This window comes from Amyelois transitella, chromosome 28 (assembly GCF_032362555.1).
Source record: "Amyelois transitella isolate CPQ chromosome 28, ilAmyTran1.1, whole genome shotgun sequence".
NCBI lineage: Eukaryota > Metazoa > Arthropoda > Insecta > Lepidoptera > Pyralidae > Amyelois > Amyelois transitella.
The window spans coordinates 4,075,041-4,101,964 of NC_083531.1; the positions used below are offsets into that span (position 1 = coordinate 4,075,041).

General features: G+C 37.7%; 3 protein-coding genes across 6 annotated transcripts in view; 1 reads left to right on the forward strand and 2 right to left on the reverse strand.

Annotated features, from left to right (window-relative positions):
* Positions 1-428: 428 nt before the first annotated feature.
* LOC106138077 (zinc finger protein ZFP2) lies at positions 429-15,740 on the reverse strand. 3 transcript variants are annotated; one of them, XM_060952393.1, is made up of 14 exons: positions 15,572-15,740; positions 12,896-13,052; positions 11,866-11,961; positions 11,157-11,291; positions 9,724-10,233; positions 8,988-9,115; positions 8,153-8,227; positions 7,295-7,433; positions 6,547-6,641; positions 5,995-6,091; positions 5,543-5,683; positions 4,346-4,546; positions 3,774-3,911; positions 429-1,062 (listed from the first exon to the last, which is right to left on the reverse strand). In XM_060952393.1, the coding sequence occupies exons 2-14, from the start codon at positions 13,001-13,003 to the stop codon at positions 1,003-1,005; spliced, it is 1,923 nt and encodes a 640-aa protein (XP_060808376.1). In that variant the 5' UTR covers positions 13,004-13,052; positions 15,572-15,740; the 3' UTR covers positions 429-1,002. The 3 variants fall into 3 exon arrangements, with proteins under 3 accessions (XP_060808376.1, XP_013194558.1, XP_013194561.1); XM_013339104.2 differs by lacking the exon at positions 15,572-15,740 and adding an exon at positions 14,113-14,439; XM_013339107.2 differs by lacking the exons at positions 5,543-5,683; positions 15,572-15,740 and adding an exon at positions 14,113-14,439.
* On the forward strand, positions 15,202-20,000 carry LOC106138080 (zinc finger protein 37). Its single transcript, XM_013339115.2, has 5 exons — positions 15,202-15,472; positions 15,920-16,051; positions 16,520-16,652; positions 17,848-17,934; positions 18,355-20,000. The coding sequence occupies exons 1-5, from the start codon at positions 15,374-15,376 to the stop codon at positions 19,011-19,013; spliced, it is 1,110 nt and encodes a 369-aa protein (XP_013194569.1). The 5' UTR covers positions 15,202-15,373; the 3' UTR covers positions 19,014-20,000.
* Positions 20,001-21,383: 1,383 nt separating this feature from the next.
* The window catches only part of LOC106138075 (zinc finger protein 436), a 36,005-nt gene continuing 30,464 nt past the window's right edge, over positions 21,384-26,924 (reverse strand). The window contains exon 6 of one of the 2 annotated variants that reach the window (XM_060952382.1): positions 21,384-22,920. In XM_060952382.1, coding sequence (XP_060808365.1) covers positions 22,241-22,920 — 680 coding nt within the window. In that variant the 3' untranslated portion in view covers positions 21,384-22,240. Of the gene's footprint in view, positions 25,493-26,924 lie in introns of both variants that reach the window. The other variant, XM_013339100.2, reaches the window with a different exon arrangement.

Sequence of the window (26,924 nt, forward strand, 5' to 3'; positions counted from 1 at the left end):
CCATGGACCAACTATCCATTAAATCACATCTATAACCCTTGCGGGGTAGACAAAGCCAGCAGTCTTGAAAGACTGCTGATTTAATAGATTTAAATAGTGACAGGTTGCTAACCCATCGCCGAAAAGAGGAATCCCAAGTATATAATAAGCCTATCCCTTAGTCGCCTTTTACGACAGCCATGGGAAAGATTTTATGTACGAGTAGGTATGGACCAATGTTGATTCATACATGCACAAAATCGCGTTTCTTCCACGGTGGGGTAGGCAGAGACTACATTTTTCCATGATCACTTGTCACGACCCGTGCACACGTCTTCCGCCTCGTCAATGTTCGGAGTTGTAGGTGAAAAATGGAAAAAAAAAAATCTTTCGTATTTACATTATTTATTTATGTATATGAATATATTAGGGTTTAATAAATAAATACATAATTATCAGATTGCGACATCGCCTTGGCGTCTGGTACCGAATATCAGCCTACCACATTTATAAGTCCTTCATTCATAAAATCACGTCTATATCCCTTGCGAGGTAGACAGAGCCGGCAGTCTTGACAGACTAACAGTGTGTTCAGCTGTTTGGCTTAATGATAGAATTGAGATTCAAATAGTGCAGGTTGCTAGCCCATCGCCTGTAAGACGAATCCCAAGTTTATAAGCTTATCCCCTAATCGCCATTTACGACATCCATAGGAAAGAAATGGAGTGGTCCTATTCCTTCTTAAATTGATTGGCGCCGGGAACCACACGGCAAAATTATCTACAATATCGACATTAGCAATAGTATCGACATACATGCATATCATTACGTCTACATCCCTTGCGGGGTAGACAGAGCCAACAGTCTGAAAGGCCACATTCAGCTGTTTGGCTGTATCATTCGATAGAATTGAGATTCAAATAGTGACGGTTGCTAGCCCGTCGCCAGTATAATATCGACAGTGAAATATATAATATATAGTATATACATACATATATATGTTATTCCTAACCTAAAGATAATCTATTCGCAATGCGGCCACATTTGCGGATCCTCTTCGCTCGTTCCGTGCGTTGGCAAGACCTGAAAAATAACAAAATAATATTTATTATTTATCAACTATATCATACAGATACACAAACAAATGAGAACGAATCTATCTCCCGCGGGAGATATAGACGTATATATATATATAAGTATTTATTTATATATAATATATGTATTTATATATATATGTCATGAAAAGACTGAATGGCCACGCCTATCCGGTTGGCTTAGGTTTAGGTTAGGTTTAAAGACTTTTATTCTCATTAAGACATAATTTACATCACTTACATGAGAACTTAAAATTATGACATACATTCAGTCAGAAAAGTATCGGGAATGGATTATTTATTTATGGTTCCAAATTCAAATTTTTGTTTTTTTTTGTTGTTGTTAGATTGGCACAACTGTTTTCCATTTTGGCGCGGAGTTTGAGTTGCATCTGTTGTTTACATTAAATACAGTGCTATTTTTAGTTATATCATATCTAGTGTGTATTGCTAATTTCATAATGGATAAAAACATCGAACAAAGAGTTTGTCTTAAATTTTGCATTGCCAATGGAATATCGTGTTCGGAGTAACTGAAAATGTTACAGAAGGCTTACGGTGAATCGACTTTATCAAAAACTCGTGCTTATGAGTGGTACAAAGCGTTCAAAAGCGGTCGAGATGTGATGGAAGATTTGCCTCGCTCTGGTAGGCCATCAACGTCTGCAACTGAAGTTAACATCGCAAAAGTGAAGGAAATAGTGACTGAAAATCCTCATTCAACTTTGAGAGAGATAGCCACCGAACTTTCTGTATCTCACGAGTCGATCCGTACCATTTTAACTAATAATTTGGGTATGAAACATGTTGCCGCTCGGCTAGTCCCAAAAGACCTGAATTTTTTTCAAAAACTCAATCGCATGAGAGTCGCTGAGGACATGCTAGAACGAGTCAATTCCGACCCAACATTCATGAAACGCATTGTTACTGGTGACGAGACGTGGGTTTACGAGTTTGACATGCAAACTAGTCAACAAGCTTCGGAGTGGCGCCTTCCAACTGAACCGAAACCGAAAAAACCACGCCAAAGTCGTTCAAAAGTCAAAGTCATGTTGACTGTTTTCTTTGACTATCGCGGTGTTGTGCACTCGGAATTCTTGCCGGAAGGTCAAACGGTAAATAAGGAATATTATTTGAGTGTTATGCGGCGTTTAAGAGAGCAAATCCGACGAAAAAGGCCAGATTTGTGGAAAGAAAATTCTTGGATTTTGCACCATGATAATGCACCTTCGCACAAGGCCATCATTGTGAACGAATTTTTAACCAAACACTCAACAAATACCATCGAGCAACCACCATATTCACCAGATATGGCTCCAGCCGACTTTTTTCTTTTTCCTAAACTCAAATTACCACTTCGTGGCACCCGTTTTCAATCGGTAGAAGACATAAAAGAGAATTCGCGGCGAGAACTGACCTCAATTCCGGAAACAGCGTTTAAAAAATGTTTTGATGATTGGATTATTCGTTGGCGTAAGTGTATCGTTTCTAAAGGAGCATATTTTGAAGGTGATAAAATAAATTTGGATGAATAACAAACAGTTTGTGTATTATTGATCTTTTCCCGCTACTTTCTTGACAGAGTAGTACATTATAATTTGTTCGTTGTCACACTAAAAAAGAACAATACACAATTACCGGTCAAGTTTAGTAAATGGAAACAATGTGTTTGGCTAACTGTTTATGATAGAATTAATGATAGAATTGAGATTTAAATAGTGACAGACCCATCGCTTAAAAGAAGAATCCCAAGTTTATAAGCCTAAGCCTATCCCTTAGTCGCCTTAAACGACATCCATGGGAACGAGGTGGAGTGGTCCTATTTTTTTTTTTATATTGGTACATAGACATATAAGAACATAGATTAACACACACAAACTTTTTGGTCGCCTCCTTGATTACCTATAATAACAAAAAAAAAACTCATCATTTAAATTAATTCGAAAGCTCACCACCCGTCTGTTACTCTTCGGCCAAGGTTTCTTCATTCATCTACACATTATTCATTCAACATTTCCCGCATGTTTCATGTATATACATACATATGGTCACGTCTATATCCCTTGTGGGGTAAACAGAGCAAATAGTCTTTAAAAGACTGAATGGCCACGTTCAGCTATTATATTTATATATATATATACATATATATATATCTATGAACCCGGGACCTCCGGTGACACAGACAAGCATATATATATATATATATATATATATATATATATATATATATATATACTATGTATGTATGTTAAAAGCTCACCGCCCGCCTGTCGCCCCTGTTCCTCTTCGGCCACGGCTTCTTCATGTGGACGTACGCTATGTGCTCGCGCGCTTGAAACATTTCCCGCATGTTAACCAAAGAATAGAACCACTCCGTTTCTTTCCCATGGATGTCGTAAAAGGCGACTAAGAGATAGGCACACTTGGGATTCTTTTTTAGGCGATAGGCTAGCAACCTGTCACTATTCTAATCTCTATTCTATCATAAAGCCAAATAGCTGAACGTGGCCATTCAGTCTTTTCCAGACTGTTGGCTCTGTCTACCCCGCTAGGGATATAGACGTGACCATATGTATGTATGTATGTATATATATATATGTATGTAGGTATATATGTATGAACCTGGGACCTCCGGTGTCACAGACAAGCATATGTATGTATATTTGTATATATATATATATATATATGTTAAAAGCTCACCGCCCGCCTGTCGCCCCTGTTCCTCTTCGGCCACGGCTTCTTCATGTGAACGTACGCTATGTGCTCGCGCCGCTGGCTAGCGTGTTTGAAACATTTCCCGCACGTTTCACATTTGAAGGGTTTTAAGCTGGTGTGGGTCTGCGAACAATCAATCAATCGATTGACTTAGGCTTTGAAACTGTCTATATACAGAGAGAGAGAAAGAGAGAGGGATTGAGAGTGAGAGAAAGAGAGGGAGAGAGAGAGGGAAGTAAAGTAAAAAAGTAAAAGTAAAAAGAATTTATTCAAAGAACACCATAACAAAAAGACAAAAAAGGAAACAAAAATATGTACAAAAATAAACGAAATGATAGAGAGAGAGTGTGGGTCTGCGAACAATCAATCAATTGATTGACTTAGGCTTTGAAACTGTCAATAAACAAGAGAGTGGGAGGGAGAGATAAAGAGAGAGGGAGTGAGAGAAAGAGAGAGATAAAGATACCGCTTGTCGCACAGACACCATGAAGGAGAGAGGGGGAGAAACGGAGAAGGGGAAGAGAAAGAAAGAGAGAGAGAGAGAGAGAGAGCCCCACCGCCCGGTGCCGCTGCAAGTTGGAGCTGGAGCTGAGCCGCTTGCCGCACTCGGAGCACGCGAAGGTCTTCCTCACGGCCGCGTGAAGCTTCAGATGCTGCACCAGGCGGTACTTCCGCTGGAACCTCTTGTTGCACTGGGGGCACGAGAACTGCTGCTCGGCTCTGTGCGTGTGGCTGTGGTCGGTCAGCAGCGCTAGGCTCTGTGGAGAGGGGACGATAGAATCAATTAGCCGTGTGGTTCCCGGCACCAACAGCAAAAGAGAAGGAGAAGGGGACATTTGAAATTGATAGAATCGATTAGCCGTGTGGTTTACCGGCACCAATTGCAAAAGAGAATAGGACCACTCCATCTCGTTCCCGTGGATGTCGTAAAAGGCGACTAAGGGATACGCTTTTAAACTTGGGATTCTTCTTTGAGGCGATGGGCTAGCAACCTGTCACTACTTGAATCTCAATTCTATCATAGAGCCAAAAAGCTGAACGTGGCCTATCAGTCTTTTTGGGACTGTTGGCTCTGTCTACCCCGCAAGGGATATAGACGTGACTATATGTATGTATGTAGAATCAATTGGCATAGGGTCAGGTCAAGAGTACCCGAAACCACCTAGCTTGCATGAAGACAGTTATGAATGTGGATGAAACGAAGAAAGTGTGCAGGGAACGTGGCAAGTGGAAAGATGCGGTCTCTGCCTCTACCCCTCCGGGAAATGGGCGTCATTTATATATATTTGTATGTATAGAATCAATTCTTGCTAGCTCTTAGCTTCTTCCTCCTAAATTCTTACGGTTCTCGGCACCAATAGAAAAAATAATAGGACCACTCCATCTCATCAACATGGATGTCATAAAATGCGTCTGAGGGATAGGCTTACACACTTGGGATTCTTTTTTTAGGCGACGGGCTAGCAACCTGTCACTATTTGAATCTCAATTCTATCATTAAGCCAAATAGCTGAACGTGGCCGATCAGTCATTTCAAGACCGTTGGCTCTGTCTACCCCGCAAGGGATATAGACGTGACCATATGTATGTATTATTTATATATTTATTTACATCATGGAAAATAATAATAAAACTTAAAATAAAGAGTACAATTCAGTACAAAGGCACTACTTATTTCCAGAGAAATTTCTTCCAGCGAGCCCACGTACATATGTGTGTTTGTGTGAACACAACGGAGTGCAGGGTCGACTGACCTGGAACATTCTGCCGCAGACCTCACACATGGACTGCGCTCTCACTCGCACCGTGCTGGGGAAGTTCGTTCTGTTCTTGTCGGGGTGTGAACGACGGAAGTGTTGGAAGTACAGAACGGCGTTCGGCAGTTTCTCGTCGCACTGTTAGAGGAGAATGAACGAGATTGAATGAAATGAACATGATTGAATGAAATGAACTAGATTGAATGAAATGAACTAGATTGAACGAAATGAACGAGATTGAACGAAATGAACGAGATTGAATGAAATTAACGATATTGGAACGAAATGAACGAGATTGAATGAAATGAACGAGATTGAATAAAATAAACGAGACTGAATGGAATACAGTTGTCAAAAACTTGGAATTCTTTAAGACGATGGGCCGACAACTTCTCACACATACTAAGTTTGGATATTTGTGAAGTTGACGTTGTCGTTAATTCACTCACTTGTTCACAGCATATAGGACCTTCTGTGATGTTGACCTCTTCCTTCTGACGAGTCCTGTTGGGACCTCGAGGTGGTCTCGTGGGTTTCACTCTAACACTGCAAAAATAAACCTTATCACCTGAAGCGAATGATTTAAATTAAAAAAATAATTATCAAAGTTCAAAATTTTTATTCATTATTATAGGATACTACATATCTACATTCTACATTTAGACGACGGGCTAGCGACCTGTCAAAATTTGTATCACAATTCCATCATAAGGCATTTCGAGACCGTCCGCTCTGTCTACCCCGCAAGGGATGTAGACGCGACCCATGTATGTATGTATGTACTAGAGGCCGCCCGCGACTTCGTCCGCATGGAAACGCTATCAATCCCGCGGGAACTCTGGGATAAAAAGTAGCCTATGTGTTATTCTGGGTCTTCAGCTACCTACATACCAAATTTCATGGTAATCGGTTCAGTAGTTTTTGCGTGAAAGAGTAACAAACATCCATACAAACTTTCGCCTTTATAATAGTATATAGTAGGATATATAACATAAACTCACTTATGTTTAGGAGATAACAACTGATGTCTCTCCAAAGCTCTGGTGTTCTGAAAGCGTATATCACACGGTTCACAGTATGGGGCGTCCGGTGGTATCTGTGGAAAGAGTTTGAGAATCATTAACATACATACGTACATACATATGATCACGTCTATATATGCCTTGCGGGGTAGACAGAGCCGACAGTCTTCAAAACGCTGATAGGCCACGTTCAGCTGTTTGGCTTTAAGATAGAATTGATATTCAAATAGTGACAGGTTGCTAGCCCATCGCCTAAAAGAGGAATCCCAAGTTTATAAGTCTATCCCTTAGTCGCCTTTTACGACATCTATGGGAAATGAGACAAAGTGGTCCTATTATTTTTGTTTCATTGGTGCCGGGAACCACACGGCAATGATCTAAAGCTATAGTTAGGTACAAATTACATAATGATATAACGTCTTTCAATCTTGTCAATTTAATTCATCAACCTAACCCATCATTCCTTTCTGTTAATAACTTTCATCAATCTCGTCCATCAAACTTTTTGATCAATCTTTTACCGTATAGTATAAAACAGTACTTGGCTTATAATTTGAGTCTCATCAATCCCTTTCATCAATCTCGTCCATCAAACTTTTTGATCAATCTTTTACCGTGTAGTATAAAACAGCACTTGGCTTATAATCTGAGTTTCATCAATCCCTTTCATCAATCCCTTTCATCAATCTTTTGCATCAAACTTTTCCATCAATCCCCTCGGTCATACCGCGTGATCGTCGAACCGGTGCTTCAGCTTCTTGTGCAGCGCCACCCCCTTCTGGCTGACGAACGAGTTGCCGCACAGAGCGCAGACGAAGTCGGACGGGTGTTTGATGCGCACGTGGCTCATGTATGTTGATATCTTGCTAAAAAATATAGAATAGAATAGAATAGATTTATTTTCAAAATTGGATACTACAAGGTATCACTTATTGACGTCACATCACTTAAATCTAATTATAACTACTACCGCTTCCGAAGCGCATGTGTAGAAGAAGCGGCATAAATAGGTATAATAAATATATATATATATATACGGGACAAATTACAAAGATGTGAGTCGGTCTCGAAGTGAGTTCGAGACTTGCGTTACGAGATACTGACATCAACGATACTATGTTTTATAATAAATACTTATTTGTTTAGATAAACATCCAAGACCCAGGCCGATCAGAGAAAGTTCGTTTCTCATCACGCCCTCGCCGGGATTCGAACCCGGGACACAGACAAGCATACTACCGCTGCGCCACAGAGGCCGTCACAAATATATGTATATATATATTTATAACACTAATAATTATTACTATTAATAAGTTCAATGTGTGTGCCGTGTGGTTCCCGGCACCAATAAAAAAAAAAGAACAGGACCACTCCATCTCTTTCCCGTGGATGTCGTAAAAGGCTTCTAAGGAAAAGGCACAAAAATATGACATTCTTCTTTTAGGCGACGGGCTAGCAACCTGTCACTATTTGAATCTCAATTCTATCATAAAGCTGAACGTGGCCCATCAGTCTTTTCTATACCGTCGGCTCTGTCCACCCCGCAGGGGATATAGACGTGATTATAATGTATGCATGAATCTACCTGAACTGCTCTGAACAATGCGGGCAACAATGCACAGTGCCGTTGTGATAATTCTCATGATTTCTCGCCGCGTTTCTGAAATTAAAATATATATATAGGTATACATACATACATATGATCACGTCTTTATCCCTTACGGGGTAGACAGAGCCAACAGTCTTGAAAAGACTGATAGGCCACGTTCAGCTGTTTGGCTTAATGATAGAATTGAGATTCAAATAGTGACGGGTTGCTAGCCCATCGCCTAAAAAAAGAATCCCAAGTTTATAAGCCTATCCCTTAGTCGCCTTTTACGACATCCATGGGAACGAGATGGAGTGGTCCTATTCTTTTTTTTTATTGGTGCCGGGAACCACACGGCGTTATATAGGTATCTTATATATAAAATTCTCGTGTCACAATGTCTGTTCCCGTACTCCTACGAAACGGCTAGACCGATTCTCATAAAATTTTGTGAGCATATTGAGTAGGTCTGAGAATCGGCCAACATCTATTTTTCATACCCGTCAGTGATAAGGGTTGTCCACCTTTAACATTTTTTTTTACAACTTGAAATAACTAGAAAGTTACAAATTTATATGGCAACAAATATTTAATACAGTAATTCTTGTAAAAATTGGTGATACTTATTTCAATAGAAATCTCTTACAGTAGAACCTTGAGAGGAGAGATGAATATTGGAGCGGTATGGTGCATAAATATCGTAATTTCTCCTATTCTATTTTTTATATTAGTGCCGGGAACCACACGGCACATCTGTCCCACCATGAATGGCTGTGACGACATCCAACAAAGTCGAGTAAGGGAGAGCGAACTGAACAAGTTTCAAACTTACCTCCTTGTAGTGACGTACGGACAACTTTTACAGCTAAACTTCTGCGTGTGCGACACGAGATGTGTTCTCAAATCGCGAGCAGTTTTGAAACGTATCTTACATATGTCGCATTCGTGTGTGCCTGCTTTCTGTAAAAAAAAAAAGAAATATGTAACCTTTTTTTAGTGGCCACGCTTGTAGAGAAAAAAAAATATAATTGAAAAAAAAATTAACGAACATTATTACTGGCCATGTTTGTAAAAAAAAAAAAAGAAACATTGCGACAAAATAGATATACGCTTTTAAAGATACCTAACGGTTTAGAGTGAAATGGAATTTTTATGAGAATGTGGGATATATATATAAATACATATAATCACGTCACGTTGCGGGGTGAACAGAGCCCGCTTCGTTCGAAGCAGTTCAGGTAGGTTCATACATACATTACAATCAAGTCTATTTCCCTTCCGGGGTAGACAGAGTCTTCAAAAGACTGAAAGGCCACTTTCATCTGGCTTTATAATGGAATTGAGATTCAAATAGTGACTGGTTGGAAGCCCATCGCATGTAAGCAGAAATTCAAGTATACCTATTAGCTTAACCCTTGGTAGCCTATTACGACATCCATAGGATAGGGATGGAGTGGCTCTACAAGGCACATATCAAAAAAATCTAATTTTAATTAAAAAAAGGAACAATCAACTCAAGTCATCGGCGATTTGATTAGAAAATTGGAAAAAAATATTTGAGTACTTACATCTGAATGCTTATACAAATGCATTGTATAAGATTCTTCTTCGCCAAAACCTTTGTAGCAAACCATACATTTGAACTGAGAATTTTTAAAATTCGAAGATTCCTTCCTTTTTTGAATCTCCTCGTGTTGTTCCTCCAAACTCAAATCGGTTATTTTGAATATCGATTCATCCAACGCTATGCCCTTCCTTCGCTTATCGATTTTAGACGTTTCTTTTTTTGTTTCATTTTCCAATTGTTCTATTTTCAAATCCTCTGGTGTGACGACTATTTGCTCGTCAATAAGGAAATCCGGTGAAACGCTCCGTTCTTCGTTGTCGGAAAACGTTTCGTTTTTCAAATCGATTTCAACATTTAAATCGATATCTTTTAAATCGACTTCCGGCTTGATGTCAGCGAATTGGCTCTCTTCTAAATAGACGTGATAATCGTCTATATTGTACTTTTGGGTATGAGTTGTCGTAAGATTATTTCCTGGGCGGTCTAAACTCAGTATAACATCTGTGGTGAGCTAAAATATTAAAAAAAATCTCTAGAATAAAGTAGTGCCCTTGTACTGAATTTCTCTTTAGTTTAAGTTCTTATTTTCTTTTTCTTTGATGTACATAAATATACATATACATTACATACATCCATATAATCACGTCTGTATCCCTTCCGGGGTAGACAGAGCCAACAGTCTTCAACAGATTCGAATAGCGACAGTTTGCTAGCCCGTCGCCTGAAAGAGAAATCCCAAATTTATAAGGCTATTCCTTAGTCGCCTTTTACGACATCCATGAGAAAAAGATTTCATTCGATATTTCCATATATATCTAAAACCTTCCATTTCCATATTTAAGGCTCCTTTAGTAACATGACCATTTCGCATTTATTATATACCTAAGTTAGGCTCTTACGATGAGGGAAACCATCGTGAGGAAACCTGCACATTCAGGCAACTGGATGTGTAAAAATCATCGATCCAATACGGGTAAGATTCCCCTGCAAAGGTTGCGGAGGTCAGACGGGAGTCGCTTCATGTAAAAACCTGACTCACCCAGTCCAGGATCCATGGTCAAAGGCACACCCCGGGCTCCTCTCCAGAGTGGTGAGGATGCGACCGGGACAAAAAGTCAGTAGGTAGAAAAATATTAGCAAAGACTAGCTGTGCCCGCGACTTCGTCCGCGTAGAATAGTTATTTTGACCATTGAAGCCCTCAAGGATTAATAATTTCCCCAATTTTTTTTACATTTTCCATTACTTCTTCGCTCCTCATAGTTGCAGCGTGATGTTATATAGCCTAAAGCCTTCCCCGATAAATGGTCTATTCAACACAAAAATAATTTTTCAATTCGAACCAGTAGTTCCTGAGATAAGCGCGTTCAAACAAACAAACAAACGAACACACAAAATCTTCAGCTTTATAATATTAGTATAGATTATAAACTTACAAATGTGTTCGACTTGGCCGCCTCAGTCAGCGCGTGGTGACTCCGATGCGCCTTGAGTCTCAGCCGGTAGCTAGTCAACAATCTATGAGTGCATTCCCAGCATAGCTTCCGAGGTAGACTTTCTGAATCCCACACCTAAATAAATAATAAATAAATAAATATATACGGTACAAATTACACAGATTGAGTTAGCCTCGAAGTGAGTTCGAGACTTGTGTTACGAGATACTAACTCAACGATACTATATTTTATAATAAATACTTATATAGATAAACATCCAAGACCCAGGCCGATCAGAGAAAGTTCGTTTCTCATCATGCCCTGGCCGAGATTCGAACCCGGGACCTCCGGTGTCACAGACAAGCGCACTACCGCTTCGCCACAGAGGCCGTCTGACACTGGACAAAGTGCCGTGTGATTTTCTGCACTTTAGAATAGCCACCCACACAATATGTGGTATTTAGTATAGAACCACTCCGTATCTTTCCCATGGATATCGTAAAACGCGACTAAGGGTAGGCTAACAAGGTCGTTATTATTCTTGTAGGCGATGAGCTAGCAACCTGTCACTATTTGAATCTGAATTCTACCATTAAGCCATACAGCTAATGCCTTTCAGATTTTTCAAGACAGTTGGCTCCGTCTACCCCGCAAGGGACGTGATCATAGTATGTATGTTTAATTGCCCGAAAAACGCACAACCACTTACCATTAGTCCAGTAATTTCTTCATATGCTTTATTCAAATTATTATTATTGTTCATATCATACAGTTTCCTTCCTACAGATAAACATATTAGGCAGGTCTGAAAAAAATATCAAAGAAATTAGTTTATTATTACCTTTTTTTAATTTGGTGCGAAAAAATGCCAGCGTCACTCGATTTATTTCAGATATCGTAACTAATCGTAAAAGGCGACTAAGGGATAGGATTATAAACTTGAGATTCTTCTCATAGGCGATGGGCTAGCAATCTGTCACTATTTGAATCTCAATTCTTTCTTTAAGCCAAATAGCTGAACGTGGCCTATCAGTCTTTTCAAGACTGTTGGCTCTGTTTACCCCGCAAGGGACATATGCGTGATTATATGTATGTATGTATCGTAACTTATCTCTGTATGTAATCTGCTGCAAATATATTATATAAATATATAAATATATAATTAGTATGGTAGATATATAGGTACATACATATATATTTAGTATATAATACTATATGTAGTATTTATAAATGTTTATTATATTTTGTCACCCACACAAAGGTTTTCTGCTTAACCCAATGGAAAACTGTTATATACATACATACATAATAGTCACATCTATATCCCTTGCGGGTTGGACAGGACAATCTTGAAAAGACTGATAGTCATGCAGCTGAATGTGGCCATTCTGGTTCTGTCTGCTCTATATAAGGGACTAGCTGTGCCCGCGACTCCGTCCGCATGGAATAGTTATTTTGGGCATCATTGAAGCCCTCGCGGGTTAATAGTTTTCCCCGTTTTTTTTTTCATATTTTCCATTATTTCTTCGCTCCTAATAGTTGCAGCATGATGTTATATAGCCTAAAGCCTTCCTCGATAAATGATCTATTCAACACAAAAATAATTTTTAAATTCGATCCAGTAGTTCCTGAGATTAGCGCGTTCAAACAAACACACAAATAAACAAACAAACTCTTCAGCTTTATAATATTAGTATAGATAAAGACGTGATAACATGCATTCAGAAAAGTTATCTTACCTGCAATATTTCAGGTACAGCACCAACCATAAGGTCACCAGATGGAAGAATGTCAAAATAGTTGAAATGTAACGAACAAACATACATTCTCTGTGATGTTTTGTTCATGTCAATGACCTTTAGCCATTGTTCTCTCAGAAGTACATTTGTTGGAACTCTGTAATTGATGCAAGGAGAATTTTAAGTTGCCGTTGTGCCGTGTGGTTGCAGGCACCAATACAAAAAAGAATAGGACCACTCCATCTCTTTCCCGTGGATGTCGTAAAAGGCGACAAAGGGATAGGCTTACAAACTTGGGATTATTTTTTTAGGCGATGGTCTAGCAACCTGTCACTATTTGAATCTCAATTCTATCTTAAGGCCAGGTAGCTGAACGTGGCCTATCAGTCTTTGCGAGACTGTTGGCTCTGCCTTCCCCGCAAGGGATATAGACGTGATTATATGTATGTATGTATGAGAATTTTAATTGGTAAGTATTAATCATGCCTCTTTCCCGGAGTGGTAGGCAGAGACTACATCATTCCACTGGCCACGATCCCTGCATACTTCTTTCGCTTTATCTACATTCATAACTTTCTTCCCGCAAGCTCGACAGTACAGACAGAAATAAAATTAACAGAGAATAGAGATGAATGGATGAAATTCTACATGTCTCCACTAACAAGAGTTAACTTTTAAATTTAAGAAGAAGAATATATTTTATTTAGTATATTATATTAAAATTTGATAAGGCTTTTGTACATCACCTTAGTATTAAGTTAGGGATAAGTAATTTTTGTTATCATTTATGTCCAATAAAGGGTATTCATCTATCCATTACACATATTATTATAAACAAAATTAAATACAAATACTGTTAAATGTTTGATATGTAATTACAACTAAAATAATGAATGTGAAAGCAAGTTTATTTTTTAATTTTGCATGTATATAATTCTGAAGAAGAGCATAGTGCACTTTTCATCCCGGTAAAAACTATAGGACCCATGGGATTTGCGAAAGATCTGTAATCTTTTATAGGTAGCGCTACATTCGCGCGGGCGAAACTACAGGTAAAATATTACCTACTTACCTAGGTATATAAAAGAAAAATAATAATCGACAATCTACAAAAAACCAGTATCTTCTACAGAATATGAGGTACGGTACACTTATAATATTAACGTTTTATGAAAATTTAAGAGTAGGTAACTTAAAATATATTTATTATTACTAACGCGTGAAATGTTATTTCTCCACAACCAATTTCCTTAGTCGAATGATATGAACATCCGATTACGGCGCACTTCATTTTGAGGATATATTAATTCAATTTTTGTTAGCATAAAAACATTGGGCAGAACCTAAACACTGCAAGAATAATATTTTTGTTAAAAGCCCAAAGCCTATAACATTCGTCGACAAAGAGATTCATATTACTTTTAAATCTGCCTAATTAATCATCTACTATACAATTTATATAAATAGAACAAGATATCAATAGTTTAATAATTTTATTTATTTAATATAAATGAATATTTCCTTAGTTTTTCCGCACAATAGGAAGATCATAAACCAAACAATATAAGAATAATCTGATATTTAAGACATTGACGGCTATCACTGTCAGGATTTTAGGGTTCCGTAAAAAAGGAACCCTTAAGCTCTAAGAAATTAGTTTTTTTCTTAAGTTTGCTCCCAAACAAATAAAGATGGGGGTAATTTATTTTCTTCACTAACTGCAAGGTGGTGTATCATTTAATAGCTCTTTTAAAAAAATTATGAAGTTTAAAATACCATTTCTTGATTAAGAGATGCGATTCTGAAATATTTGGTATATAAGTGTCCACCCTTCTATCTGCTCAATGGTTATTTATATGGACATACATACATACATACATACATAAACTCACGCCTCTTTCCCGGAGGGGTAGGCAGAGACTACCTCTTTCCACTTGCCACGATCCCTGCATACTTCCTTTGCTTCATCCACATTCATAACTCTCTTCATGCAAGCTCGGCGGTTATATGGACTCATAAAAAAATTGCAGCAGTAGATAAGTATAACGTTATATATATGTCAGAGCTGAGCAGAAAGTAAAAACTAAGGTAAAAACGAATAAGTTATGGGTGACCAACATATAAAATGAAATCGGAGACACTACAATTCGCGCGGTCCGGCACGCACTTCACCGGTTTTTTTTTCTCGCAACCAAAACATAGCACAGGCGCTTATAACAGCTTGGGGGAACACTTGTCATGACGTTTGTCAATGTCACATCCTTCTATTAATGTCAGTCAGTCATGTCAAATCAATATGAGGGAATTTGTTTGTTTGCATTGCACTAGTTTGCAGATTGACTTGCAAGCTAATTTTGCTTGCAAGCCGAGTTTTAATTTCTATCGTCTGTTATGGTTCACAAACAAAATCCAAGAGAAGAAATATTATACTTCTTTCAAACTACGACAAGGCTAGACAGTAAAAATACAAAATAAAACATGTCTGTGTGTAGAATGTGTCTGGCAACAAATCTAAATTTGTATTCCATTTTAAACACTCCATTGCATGGGGTTTATGAGAAAATTACGAATATGCCGGTAAGACTCGTAGCTCTTATTACACTACACTCAACTTAACTTTTCTTTCAAAAATTATTTTAAACAAATTTTGGTTAGGGTATACGAAAGGGTGCGTACTTTTTGGGACTTAGAAAAATTTCGCAGATTTGACCCAAATTTTATGGCTCACTGTTAGTATTGTGTCGACAGGTTTTACACCAACTCTATTTAGTAATCTATATAAAAAAAGCAAAAAACACATTCACTCGGGCACTAATCACAAAATCTACTGAGCCATATATATGACATTTGGCAGGAAGATAAGATTGTAATTAGCAGACATCCACTAATAAACGATTTTGTAATTTTAAGCTGTGGGCGCTCTCTAGTAAATAAATTAATGATGATGATGATGAATAGATTATGCAATACTAGACACCAATATAACCTAAACTCATTTTATTTATAAAACACTAAACATTTCAGCTTCACGCAGATATGAGGCCGATAGCGTTCTGCTACATCTGTTACGCTCAACTCAACAAGTGCTACAATATGATCTTAACGTCCGTCAAAGCCAACAACATACTGACGGAGATACTGCAGCGGTATATGGAGGTTGGTTCTTTGCTGGTAAATGAGACAGGTTGTATGGAAATGCCTAGATGAATGTACCTTAATCAAATCGGATACGTTCCGGCAAAAGATCAGGTCGAGAGTACACGAAACTAAGCTTGCATAACGAGAGATATAAATGTGAATGAAGCGAAATAAGTATGCAGGGATTGTGGTAAGAACATTGTAGTCTCTGCCTACCTCTCCAGGAAAGAGGCGTGATTTATGTATATACATACATACATACATAAAATCACGCCTCTTTCCCGGAGGGGTAGGCAGAGACTACCTCTTTCCACCTGCCATCTGATTTATGTATATATGTGTGTATTATATGTAAAAAGGGACTATCTGAATCTGTGATTATTACTTATTTTGACACTAAACAGTTAAAAAAAGTACCCAAAACCGCCAGGAAAGAGGCGTGACTTTATGTATTGAAACGAAACAGTCAATAACTTACGTTACCAGATCACACCCAAGTCGGTGGCCATGATGGACCCCTTGGGCACCACCTCCATGTCTTCAGCGTACTGCATCTCACCGCTGAACCACTACTGCTACCCTGACATGACCGAGGGTACCACCCAAGTATGCGAGGAGGGTATGGTTCTTTTAAATAATTACTGCGTAATTTTATTAGCCTGGAGCTTATATTTTCATTAATTATCATTCCTCCACTATCTTTTTTTCTTGGGCCAGCAAATCTATGATTCAAAATTGGATCACTTTTTGACGTCACATAACTTAAATCTAATTATAACTACTACCGCTTCCAAAGCGCATGTGTAGAAGAAGCGGCGGAACAAACTACACTGCAGCATTTTCATCGGACGTCAATTTACAAATATAGATCTCTTTAATCTAAATCGTGGATGAATGCACATTGTCTACATTAAAAAACATGAATGAATGTAGAACTAATGAAACTATGATTTGAATTCCCATGGAATTCCCAGAAAAATAGTCTGTGTTTGAGCTTGGATAATAAATATAGTATAGTAGTTAGTATGTCAACTAATTAATACTCACCGATGCTTTTATGGTGAGGGAAAACATGGTGAGGAAACATGCACATTCAGGTATTTGGATGTGTAGCCATGATTGATCCAATACAGGTTAGGTTTACCTGCTAAAAGTCACAGTGGTCAGATGTGAGTTGCTTCATGTTAAAACCTGATTGATCTATGCAATCCGGGATCCATAGTAAAAGGTATACCGCGGGCGCCTTTCCATAGTGGCGAGGATGCAACACGGTACTAAAGACAAGAGGAAGAAATAATTTATTTTTATTATGTTGGTATATATGAATGTTCTCAGGCCGCAGCCAACATGAAGAAGCCCTCTGGTAACTTTTGTTATAAAGAAAGATGGCTTCTTATGTCCGGCCGTGTGGTTCTAATAGAAAAAAAAAATAGGACCACTCCATGTCTTTCCTATTGATGTCGTAAAAGGCGACTGAGGAATAGGCGTATAAACTTGAGATTCTTTTAAGCGATGGGCTAGCAACCTGTCACTAGTTGGATCTCAACTCTATCATTAAGCCAAACAGCTGACCGTGGCCTATCAGTCTTTTCAAGACTGTTGGCTCTCTCTACCCCGCAAGTGATATATGTCGGCTTATTATTATTGTGGTGTAGGGGTGCCTTTAGGCGGCTGATTCACAAAATTCCGCGGTAACGGAAGTTAATGCGATATACTACAAATTATATACATATACATAATTTGAAGTCGACAAAGCGTAACTTATAAGTTTTATTTTCATTAATAAATAGAAATAAAAAATAATATTTTTTCAGTTACTACACAAAACGTGTCTGATGCTTACACGACGGCTGATAGCAGCGACACGGACGACTCGAGCGAAAAACAACTTTATACAAAAGGTAATAACAACTATATTCACTTGCTTTGTTCACTTGCATTATAAATTGCTTAGTAAATTTATTTTTATTTACACGAAGTTCATTTAAGATTTATTAAATACTTACATACATACATATGTTCACGTCTATATCCCTTGCGGGGTAGACAGAGCCAACAGTCTTGAAAGGACTGAACTGACTGCCACGTTCAGCTATTTGGCTTAATGATAGAATTGAGATTCAAATAGTGACAGGTCGCTAGCCCATCGCCTAAAAGAAGAATCCCAAGTTTATAAGCCTATCCCTTAGTCGCCTTTTACGACACCCATGGGAAAGAGACGGAGTGGTCCTATTCTTTTCTATATTGATGCAGGGAACCGGGCGGCAACAAGTAATAACCAATACTGAAATTTAGTGAAATAAGATATTTTTTTCCCACAGGTACGAAGAGACAGACAACGAAGAAAGCGAGAGAGAAAAAGCAACATCCAAAAACTCAAACCGGCGAGAAACCATATGAATGTAACACATGTAAACAAAGATTCAAATTTTTAGGCAATTTGAAAATACATTCGCGCACACACAGCGGCGAGAAACCTTACGAATGCAATATATGTTTACGCAAATACAGCGAGAAAGGCTCTCTAAATAGGCACTTTAAAGTACATTCAGGCGAGAAACCTTACGAGTGTAACGTCTGTCAGCGCAGATTTAACCATAACAGTAATTTAATTATACATATAAGAAAACACACAGGCGAGAAACCGTACGAATGCAATATATGTCAACGGAGATTCAATCAGATCAGTAATCTGAGGACACATTTTAGGAAACATACGAATGAAAATCCTTACCAATGTAACATGTGCCCAAGAAGGTTTAGTCAAAACGGAAATTTGGTAAAACATCTGAGGAAACACACGGGTGAGAAACCCTACGAATGCGGTGTGTGTTTGCGTAAGTTCAGCGAGAAAGGGTCTCTGAATAGGCATTCCAAGATACACACGGGTCAGAAACCTTACGAATGTAGTGTGTGTCAACGTAGATTTAATGATAATAGTAATTATATTAAACATTTTAGAAAACACTCTACTCAGTAGTCGATAGATAGTAGTAGATATAATTTTAAGTCTTGTTTGTTTGTAAACTGTTTATTTGCACATAAAAAGAAGTATTTCAGTCTTTTCAAGACTGTTGGCTCTGTCTACCCCGTAGGGGATATAGACGTGACCATATGTATGTATGTATGTAAAAAGAAGTATATAACAAAATTACAAAACAGTCATTGGATTTAGAAGAATATGTACAATGGCGGACTTATCCCAATCGGGATTTCTGGAGGAATATTCTGAATCAAAAAGGCAGTGCACATAAAAAGCATTGAGAATGCGTTAAAAATTTTTAGGATTGCGTACTTTAAAACAAAAACAATGGAAACGTATTTTTTTATTTTATTTACTTAAATAGCTTTTGGATCTCTGTCCGCCTATTTTTGTAGATCTTATTATGTATTTAGAGCTACAATGAAATTGTTTAAATTATATTAAGGAGTATTTAGTGAAAACCTTCACTTTATTCAGTTTTCAGCTAACACACACTTTGTTTTTTTATTTATTTAGACACACTTGTGGTCAAGTTTTAAAATCTAAATCAATATTTTATAATTAAATAAACCTTAAAAGACACTTTTTCACATCATTTTACATTTGAATAAATTGAATTAAAGTTTTGTCTAAAATATAATTAGTATTTTTAAAAGAACTACAAACTACCTAAGCATGTAACCAGCTTAAGGCTACCGTCCCCTTCAAGGAACAGAACTAGACGCTCTTCAAAACGGACTCAGAATTCCTCTTTAAAAAACAGAACGAAAATATGGACACCAGCCTTAAAAGAGTGCTAAGACTTACTGAAGCTTCATTCGTCAACTTAATAAGTCTCTGAAATAGTATTAGTAATATATTTATTGAGCACAATACAGCAATTATGGGGAAAAATATTGTTTCATATTTATATTTTTAAAATAACAATCGGAGCGATGCAATTATGAATATGTAATTTATTTTTACAATTTAACAAAAATAATTTGTTTCAATGATTTACACAAATAAATGTTGTTTTTTTTTTAAACACTTTTTATTTTGAAATTCATTCGACTCTTTCAGCCAATCGGAAAAATTCATTTTTCATCAGTTGCTTTTTTAAACTCGTTTTATTTTGAAATTTAGTCGCCTCTTTCAGCCAATCGGAAAAATTCATTTTTCATCAGTACCTGGCCGGGGATCGAATCCAGGATCTCTGGTTCAAGGGCAGGAACAGTGCACACTCGACGTGCAGAGGTATTCTCCGGCATGACCTGTCTAAGGGAATAATTTATTAAAAAAATCCTAACGGCACAACTAGTTGTCCATATCAGTTACTCCACGAGGAAAAGGTGTATCACTTCGTGTATTAGATAGTTGAAACAAGATTAAACTTATGCAGCGATCATTTCTGTTATCGCTGACAAGTTGCACGAGGGCTTGCCGCAACACAACCTGTCATGTCACGCCGTCAGTGAACGCCTTTTTTTTACGTGTGGAAAGACCTTCGTCTACCCGGCTACGGGAAGCCGAACGGATTATGTGGGGCTAGAACCCACTCAAACCACACAGTGCCATCGCCTACCTTTCGCTACGCTACGCTTCGTTGCCAGGAGTGTGAACTGGTCAGTGAACGCCTTATATTAGGCACTATTTATTAGGCACTTCTACTGTTAGGTCAGTGAACACCTGCCCTAATAGTAGAAGTGCCTAACAAATGCGCTAAGGGAACTTGTAGCGGGAGCGATGATTCGGCTCGACCGCCACCAAAGGGAAGATCTTCCGCCAGGCTAGGTGTTATTAAACAAACGCGCGACAGACGATGTTGTGTCGGAGGTTGTATATACATATAGCTCCAATCCGTGAAATCTTTGAAATCGCGATTTAGATTCTTCGCTGCTATTGGTTGAGCGCGTCAATTTCTTCGCGATGTTTGACAGTTGTTGTGAGTTCATCCAATCATGTTGTGACGAGTGGCGCAGAGATGTCGCCACAAACTCAAATGAAACTGAAAACAGTGGGCAGCACATAAAATGGTTGGTATAGACATAGTGTTGCCAAACTATCGACAGGCCTCGTATTGAACTATCGATGGCTCAGTGTTGTACAATAGTATCAAAAAACTGTAAAACTATCGATAGTGCATTTGATATTGAGCTTTTAACTATAGATATTTACGGTAACTGGGCTATCGATAGCTTATCAACCGACAACACTAGAACGTCTGCTCTCTACTATTATACAACATTTACTATATACATATACTCTCTCTACATTACTACTCTATCTTTACATTAGAGTAGTCTATTGTGGATTTCAAACGGTAGACGGTGTAAAAACCTGATGATTTTTAAACATTACTAGAATTTAAAAGGCGTACACCGGAGAAGTGATTTAATGTGTTGATTCTTCATGGTTCGATTTCACAAGATGTAAAATAAAACAAAGAATAACAAAGAATATTTATTTTCAAAACAAAAACTAAAGATAAATAATATTTTCACAAAACAGATACAATGTAAATGCATCTAAGACATTTTGGTACAGTGTGAGCATCTTATAAAGTTATTAATTGTATAAACTAGACAATATTTATTTACATTTTCTATGACTTAAGTGTAAATTGTACATAATTACTATAACTATAAGTAAATCTTAACAAGATGGCCGTTCTCTGGTTAAGAAAAAAATTGTGTTTCACAACTACATATATAGATAATGCTACATACATATAGTCAGGAGCCTCCCACTCGAAAGTGGTCACTGATGGGATCAGGCGACATCAGCATTGAAAATTTAGAAGACGTTAAGGAGAAACAGGCAGACGAATATACACACAACCTTGTCATGTGTGAAGTCTGCTGGAGGTATGTTAAGGTGAGTTTACATATATATACAGTCACGTCTATATCCCTTGTGGGGTAGACAGAGCCACCAGTCTTGAAAAGACTGAAAGGCCCCCGTTCAGCTGTATGGCTTAAAGATGGAATTGACATTCAAATACTGACAGGTTGCTGGCCCATCGCCTACAAGAGGAATCACTTGATTGACTTGGTTTTTTCTGGCCAGCGTGGAAGCTAAAATCTTCAAAATAAGTTTTTGGATTCAATAAAACCTTAATGCAATGCCCGGCATTGAAGTCCGCCTTCACGGAATGCACGTTTCTTACTCTCTCTCTATGTAAGGCGTGTCAAATTGCTGTTAATTATAGCACCTGCGCTGTTTTAGTTCAATTCATATGTACATTATGTACTTTCAGCATGCTTTTTCAAATGCGCGTTTAATGTTTTTTGTTCCGTAAACTTGCGCTGGCAGAAATCACACGAGAAAGGTTTCTCACCACCATGCGTTCTCACGTGTATTTCTAAAGTGCTTTTTGCTGCCAGTTTCCTATTACAAATATGACACTGATAAGGTTTCTCACTTGTATGCCTTTTAATATGTTTCATCATGTTAACTTTTTGAGTGAATCTACGATGACACATATAGCATTCGTACCTAGCTTCCCCTGTATGCGTTAATAAATGCCTTTTCAAATGAGCATTAAGGCGGAACCGTTTACCGCAATAATTACACTGATAAAGTTTCTCACCTGTGTGGACGCTCGAATGTATTCTCAAACCGTCAATAACCGCAAACCTACTATGACACACATCACATTCGTACGGTTTCTCGCCAGTATGTAAAATAACGTGCCTTCGAAATTCCACGCCCGTCCCCCACCGTTTCCGGCAAAATCTACATTCGAACGGTTTGTGTTCTTTTATCAAATGCTTTCTCATTTCCGTCTGTTGTAAGAATGTCGTTTTGCAGAATTCGCACACATACTGTTGCTGTTTACCTATTTTTACGAGTTTGAGTGATTGGAGTCGTTTATTGGCTGTAGTTTCGTCTTCAGACATGTGTATGTTTGTAAACTTGTGACCTGGATAAATGATACAATGTAAATTAAATATATAACGACATATATAGATTGGGTGAGACCTTTTTTTCGGAGATTTAAGCAAACGATACTATTGTACAGAATAAAAATTCAATAAAATACGTTTTCCAATTTGATCTGGTCGGGGTTTGAACCCGGAACCTTGCACTTATTTCTAGATGCATATTTAGTTAGGTTGACTTTCAAGTTTGGTGTTTGAGGACTTTAACGCAACGCAGTAATTTTAGTAAACACTTTGAATTAATGAATAACTCTTTATTGCACACACAAAAAAGAACAATTTTGTGGAAATAGAAAAACCTACATATATACATACCTTTTACATTTCATGACAATAAAAGTTAATAACAGCACGTTGTTTTCAAGAGTGATCTTCGCAACATAGATTTAACAATTCGACTATATTTACATACATACATACATATGGTTACGTCTAGATCCCTTGTGGGGTAGACAGAGCCAATAGTATTGAAAAGACTGATAGGCCACGCTCAGCTATTTGGCTTAATGCTAGAATTGAGATTCAAATAGTGACAGGTTGCTAGACCATCACCTAAAAAAGAATCTCAAGTTTGTAAGCCTATCCCTTAGTCGCCTTTTACGACATCCATGGGAAAGAGATGGAGAGGTCCTATTCTTTTTTGTACTGGTGCCAGGAACCACACGGCACTACACACTATATTTAATTTGCATTATTATAATAACTAAATAAATAAACGTATTAGCAAGAAGATAACTGCAGGTTTAAGGCTTCGGCAAAACGAAAGCTTGGCAGTACCGCCGTTTTAATGCTGGCTAGCGCAAGTTGTAACATATGTAACTCTATATACATAAAACACGCCTCTTTCCCGGAGGGGTAGGCAGAGACTATTACGTCAGACGAATCTCAATTCTATCATTAAGCCAAACAGCTGAACGTGGCCTATCAGTCTTTTCAATTCCGTTGGCTCTGTCTACCCCGCAAGGGATATAGACGTGATTATATGTATGTACGTCAGACTAATTTTTAAAACGCCGTGCAATGAACGCGCGATTCAGATTTGGTGAAGGCGGTGGACTCGCGCTGTTGTATAACTATTGCATGACTCACCGAGAGCGGGGCGATTGCGGAGCATCGAAAGCTGTTGCAGACTTTTATTTTTTAACCGCCTTAAAAAAAAGATGGTTCTCAGTTTGACCTATATGTATTTATGTCCGTGATAATCTCGCGCTTCGCCGAATCGATGCGATGTGATGCGGTTTTCGGGAAAGTATTTGTTACACTTAAGAGATGGGTTAATTTGTAACTATTTTTTAAAGGCATTAGTGTAACGATAATAGAATTGGTACTCAAAAATGTTTGCATGTTGAAATAGTGCCTTCATTGTTTGCCGGTTGACTGGAAGAGATCACCATCATCCCTTCGTGGGTTAAGTCCGCCATTGCAAGTGATTTATTTGTTTTATAACTTTTAACTGAGTAAATTTTGGTGCAATAAAGATTAAATACTATAGGAATACATTTATACAAGTTGCGAATCTGGAACAATGTAAATAAACCTACCCTCATGACTTTCTACTCCCTTCTTAGAGGATGATATTTTGCATTTTGCTCTCCTTATAAATCAATATATATCATGAACCCAATACATTTGCATACATACACACATACCTCTTTATACCTAGTCACGTCTACATCTCTTTTTGGATAGACAGAGTCAACAGTCTTGAAAAGACTGATAGGCCACGTTCAGCTATTCAGCTCATTGATAAAATTGAGATATCATATATTTATAATTGTCAAATAGTGACAGGTTGCTAGCCCATTACCTAAAAGAAGAATCTCAATCGTTTATAAGCCTACTACATTGTCTGCGGGTTCAATTGTGCAAAATCCGTCGTCTCGGCCGAGTGCTTCTTCAAATGCGCTTTCAAAGTTTTCAACTCGGTAAATTTTCGTTGACAAAAATCACAAGAGAACGGTTTCTCGCCGGCGTGTGACCTGACGTGTATTTCTAACGTGCTTTTTGCCGCCAATTTTCTATTGCAAATATGACACTGATAAGGCTTATCACCGGAGTGTCGCTTAATATGTTTCCTCATTGTGACCCTTTGGGTGAATCTTTGATGACATATATGGCATTCGTATCGTTTCTCGCCTGTATGTGTGACCAAATGTCTTTGCAGTAGAGTGTTCAGACGGAACCTGTTCCCGCATATATTACACTGGAATTGTTTCTCGCCAGAATGCATACTGGAATGTTGTCTCAAGCCATTCATGAGAGCAAATCTCTTGTGGCACACATCGCATTCGAAGGGTTTCTCATTTGTATGTATTATTGCATGCGCTCTAAATAAATTTCCGTTACCCCATCTCTTCCGACAAATTATGCATTCAAACGGTTTATGCTCTTCAATCAAATGTTTCCTAATATCGGTCACAGTAAAAAATGACGATTTACAAAAATCGCACACGTACTGCATCTTCTTCCCAATTTTAACGGACGTCATCGAGCGGATCCTTTGTTTTGCAACTGTTTCATCTTCAGACGTGTATATGTATGTGAACGTGAAACCTGAGCAGAATGATACGATATTATAATAAAATGTTTCAATACGTACCTACCTCAGGGTTACTCATTAGCTTATACTGGATAGCATTTTAGACACCAGACATGTTTTATGGCCTAAAGTAATTTATGAATGTGATCATAGAAGTTAAAACGAAAATAATTTTAAAAATAACATTTAGCAGATGCTATTTTGTATTAAGAGGTTTTAGGACATTTATCTGGTGTTTAAAAAACCATCCTGTACTCTTATCGTATTCCTAAAATAAGTGTTTGAGGACTTTACCGCGTGTCACCAAAATTAAAATAACTCAAAACCTAACATATAGGCTATCTTGCATGTTCACTTCGGCCGCAATAAATGTATTGAAATCATTCATTTTATACTTAATCACTATTTTTTAGATTTTTCATTAACTTTACACTTATCACTATATTTTTATTTTCTTTGAAGTAGACAATGTGCATCTTTCACGATTTAGATTTGAAAGGTCTTTATTTGTAAACTGACGTCCGGTGAAAATGCTGCAGTTTGTTTTGCCGCTTCTTTTACACATGCGCTTTGGAAGCAGTAGCAGATATAATTAAACTTATATCATATGTCAAGACGTTATAGAATAAAGAGATCCAATTTTGAAAATAAATCTATTCTATAAGACTGTTACGCTATAGATGGCAAAGACGAACTGCGTTGTGGAATTTTATATTTTAAGTAAGGAGCCTTACTCTGGTAGTTTAAAATTTTTTGTAGGTTGAACCAATTATTTTAATGGTTTTATAAACATCAGAAGAAAGGATAGAAGTAAAAAGTATGCAGGGCGATCGTGGCAAATGGAAAATGTATTCTCTGCCTACTTACCTCTCCGGAAAAGAGGCCTAATTTTATGTATGAATGTAACGGGGTCTAGACAGATTAAGAAACGGCAAGGTATTTAAATAAAACAATTATTTATAGGTTATGTACATCAAATTATTTATTTCATTGAAAATTATTATACTTATGTTTTTATACAAAGCAAACCTCGCATTATCATTGCAATTTGTGACAAAAGACGTCTTACAGTAAAAAAAAAAAACGAGAAAGCCTAGTCCAAGCACCACGCTTACTCAATAAAGATTCACAGGTTTACGATACTTGATAAGCGTGTGCGGGAAAATATTAGAAAAATTCATCGGTTTCATAGTAAATTTCTTACTCATGAATGAATATTTATATGTGTATATCCATTTTACGTCATATGTCTATAAATAATACATTTGTTTGTTTTTCTCCCCGATTGAGATCTGATTATTTATCTGTTTGCAATTTCTAAAGGTTGAGAATGCTATCAGCATTAAGTTCACCTATTGTGCCTTAAATTGGGGAAGTCGAAAGGGAGCTGGCAAAGATCAGAAGCCAGGATGGGAGCATTGTGAAAGGTGAAGAATGCGTGCTAAA

Bases quoted from the DNA above. Each gene is read 5' to 3' on its own strand.
- LOC106138080 (XM_013339115.2), top strand. From the start codon at position 15,374: ATGTCTGTGTGTAGAATGTGTCTGGCAACAAATCTAAATTTGTATTCC. The intron at 15,473-15,919 runs GTAAGACTCGTA...TAAACATTTCAG, and splicing joins AGAAAATTACGAATATGCCG to CTTCACGCAGATATGAGGCC. The intron at 16,653-17,847 runs GTATGGTTCTTT...ATATTTTTTCAG, and splicing joins CACCCAAGTATGCGAGGAGG to TTACTACACAAAACGTGTCT.
- LOC106138077 (XM_013339104.2), bottom strand. From the start codon at position 14,186: ATGAAGTGCGCCGTAATCGGATGTTCATATCATTCGACTAAGGAAATT. The intron at 11,962-12,895 runs GTAAGATAACTT...TATTTTTTTCAG, and splicing joins CTGTACCTGAAATATTGCAG to ACCTGCCTAATATGTTTATC. The intron at 1,063-3,773 runs GTGAGCTTTTAA...GTTATTTTTCAG, and splicing joins ACAGGGGCGACAGGCGGGCG to GTCTTGCCAACGCACGGAAC.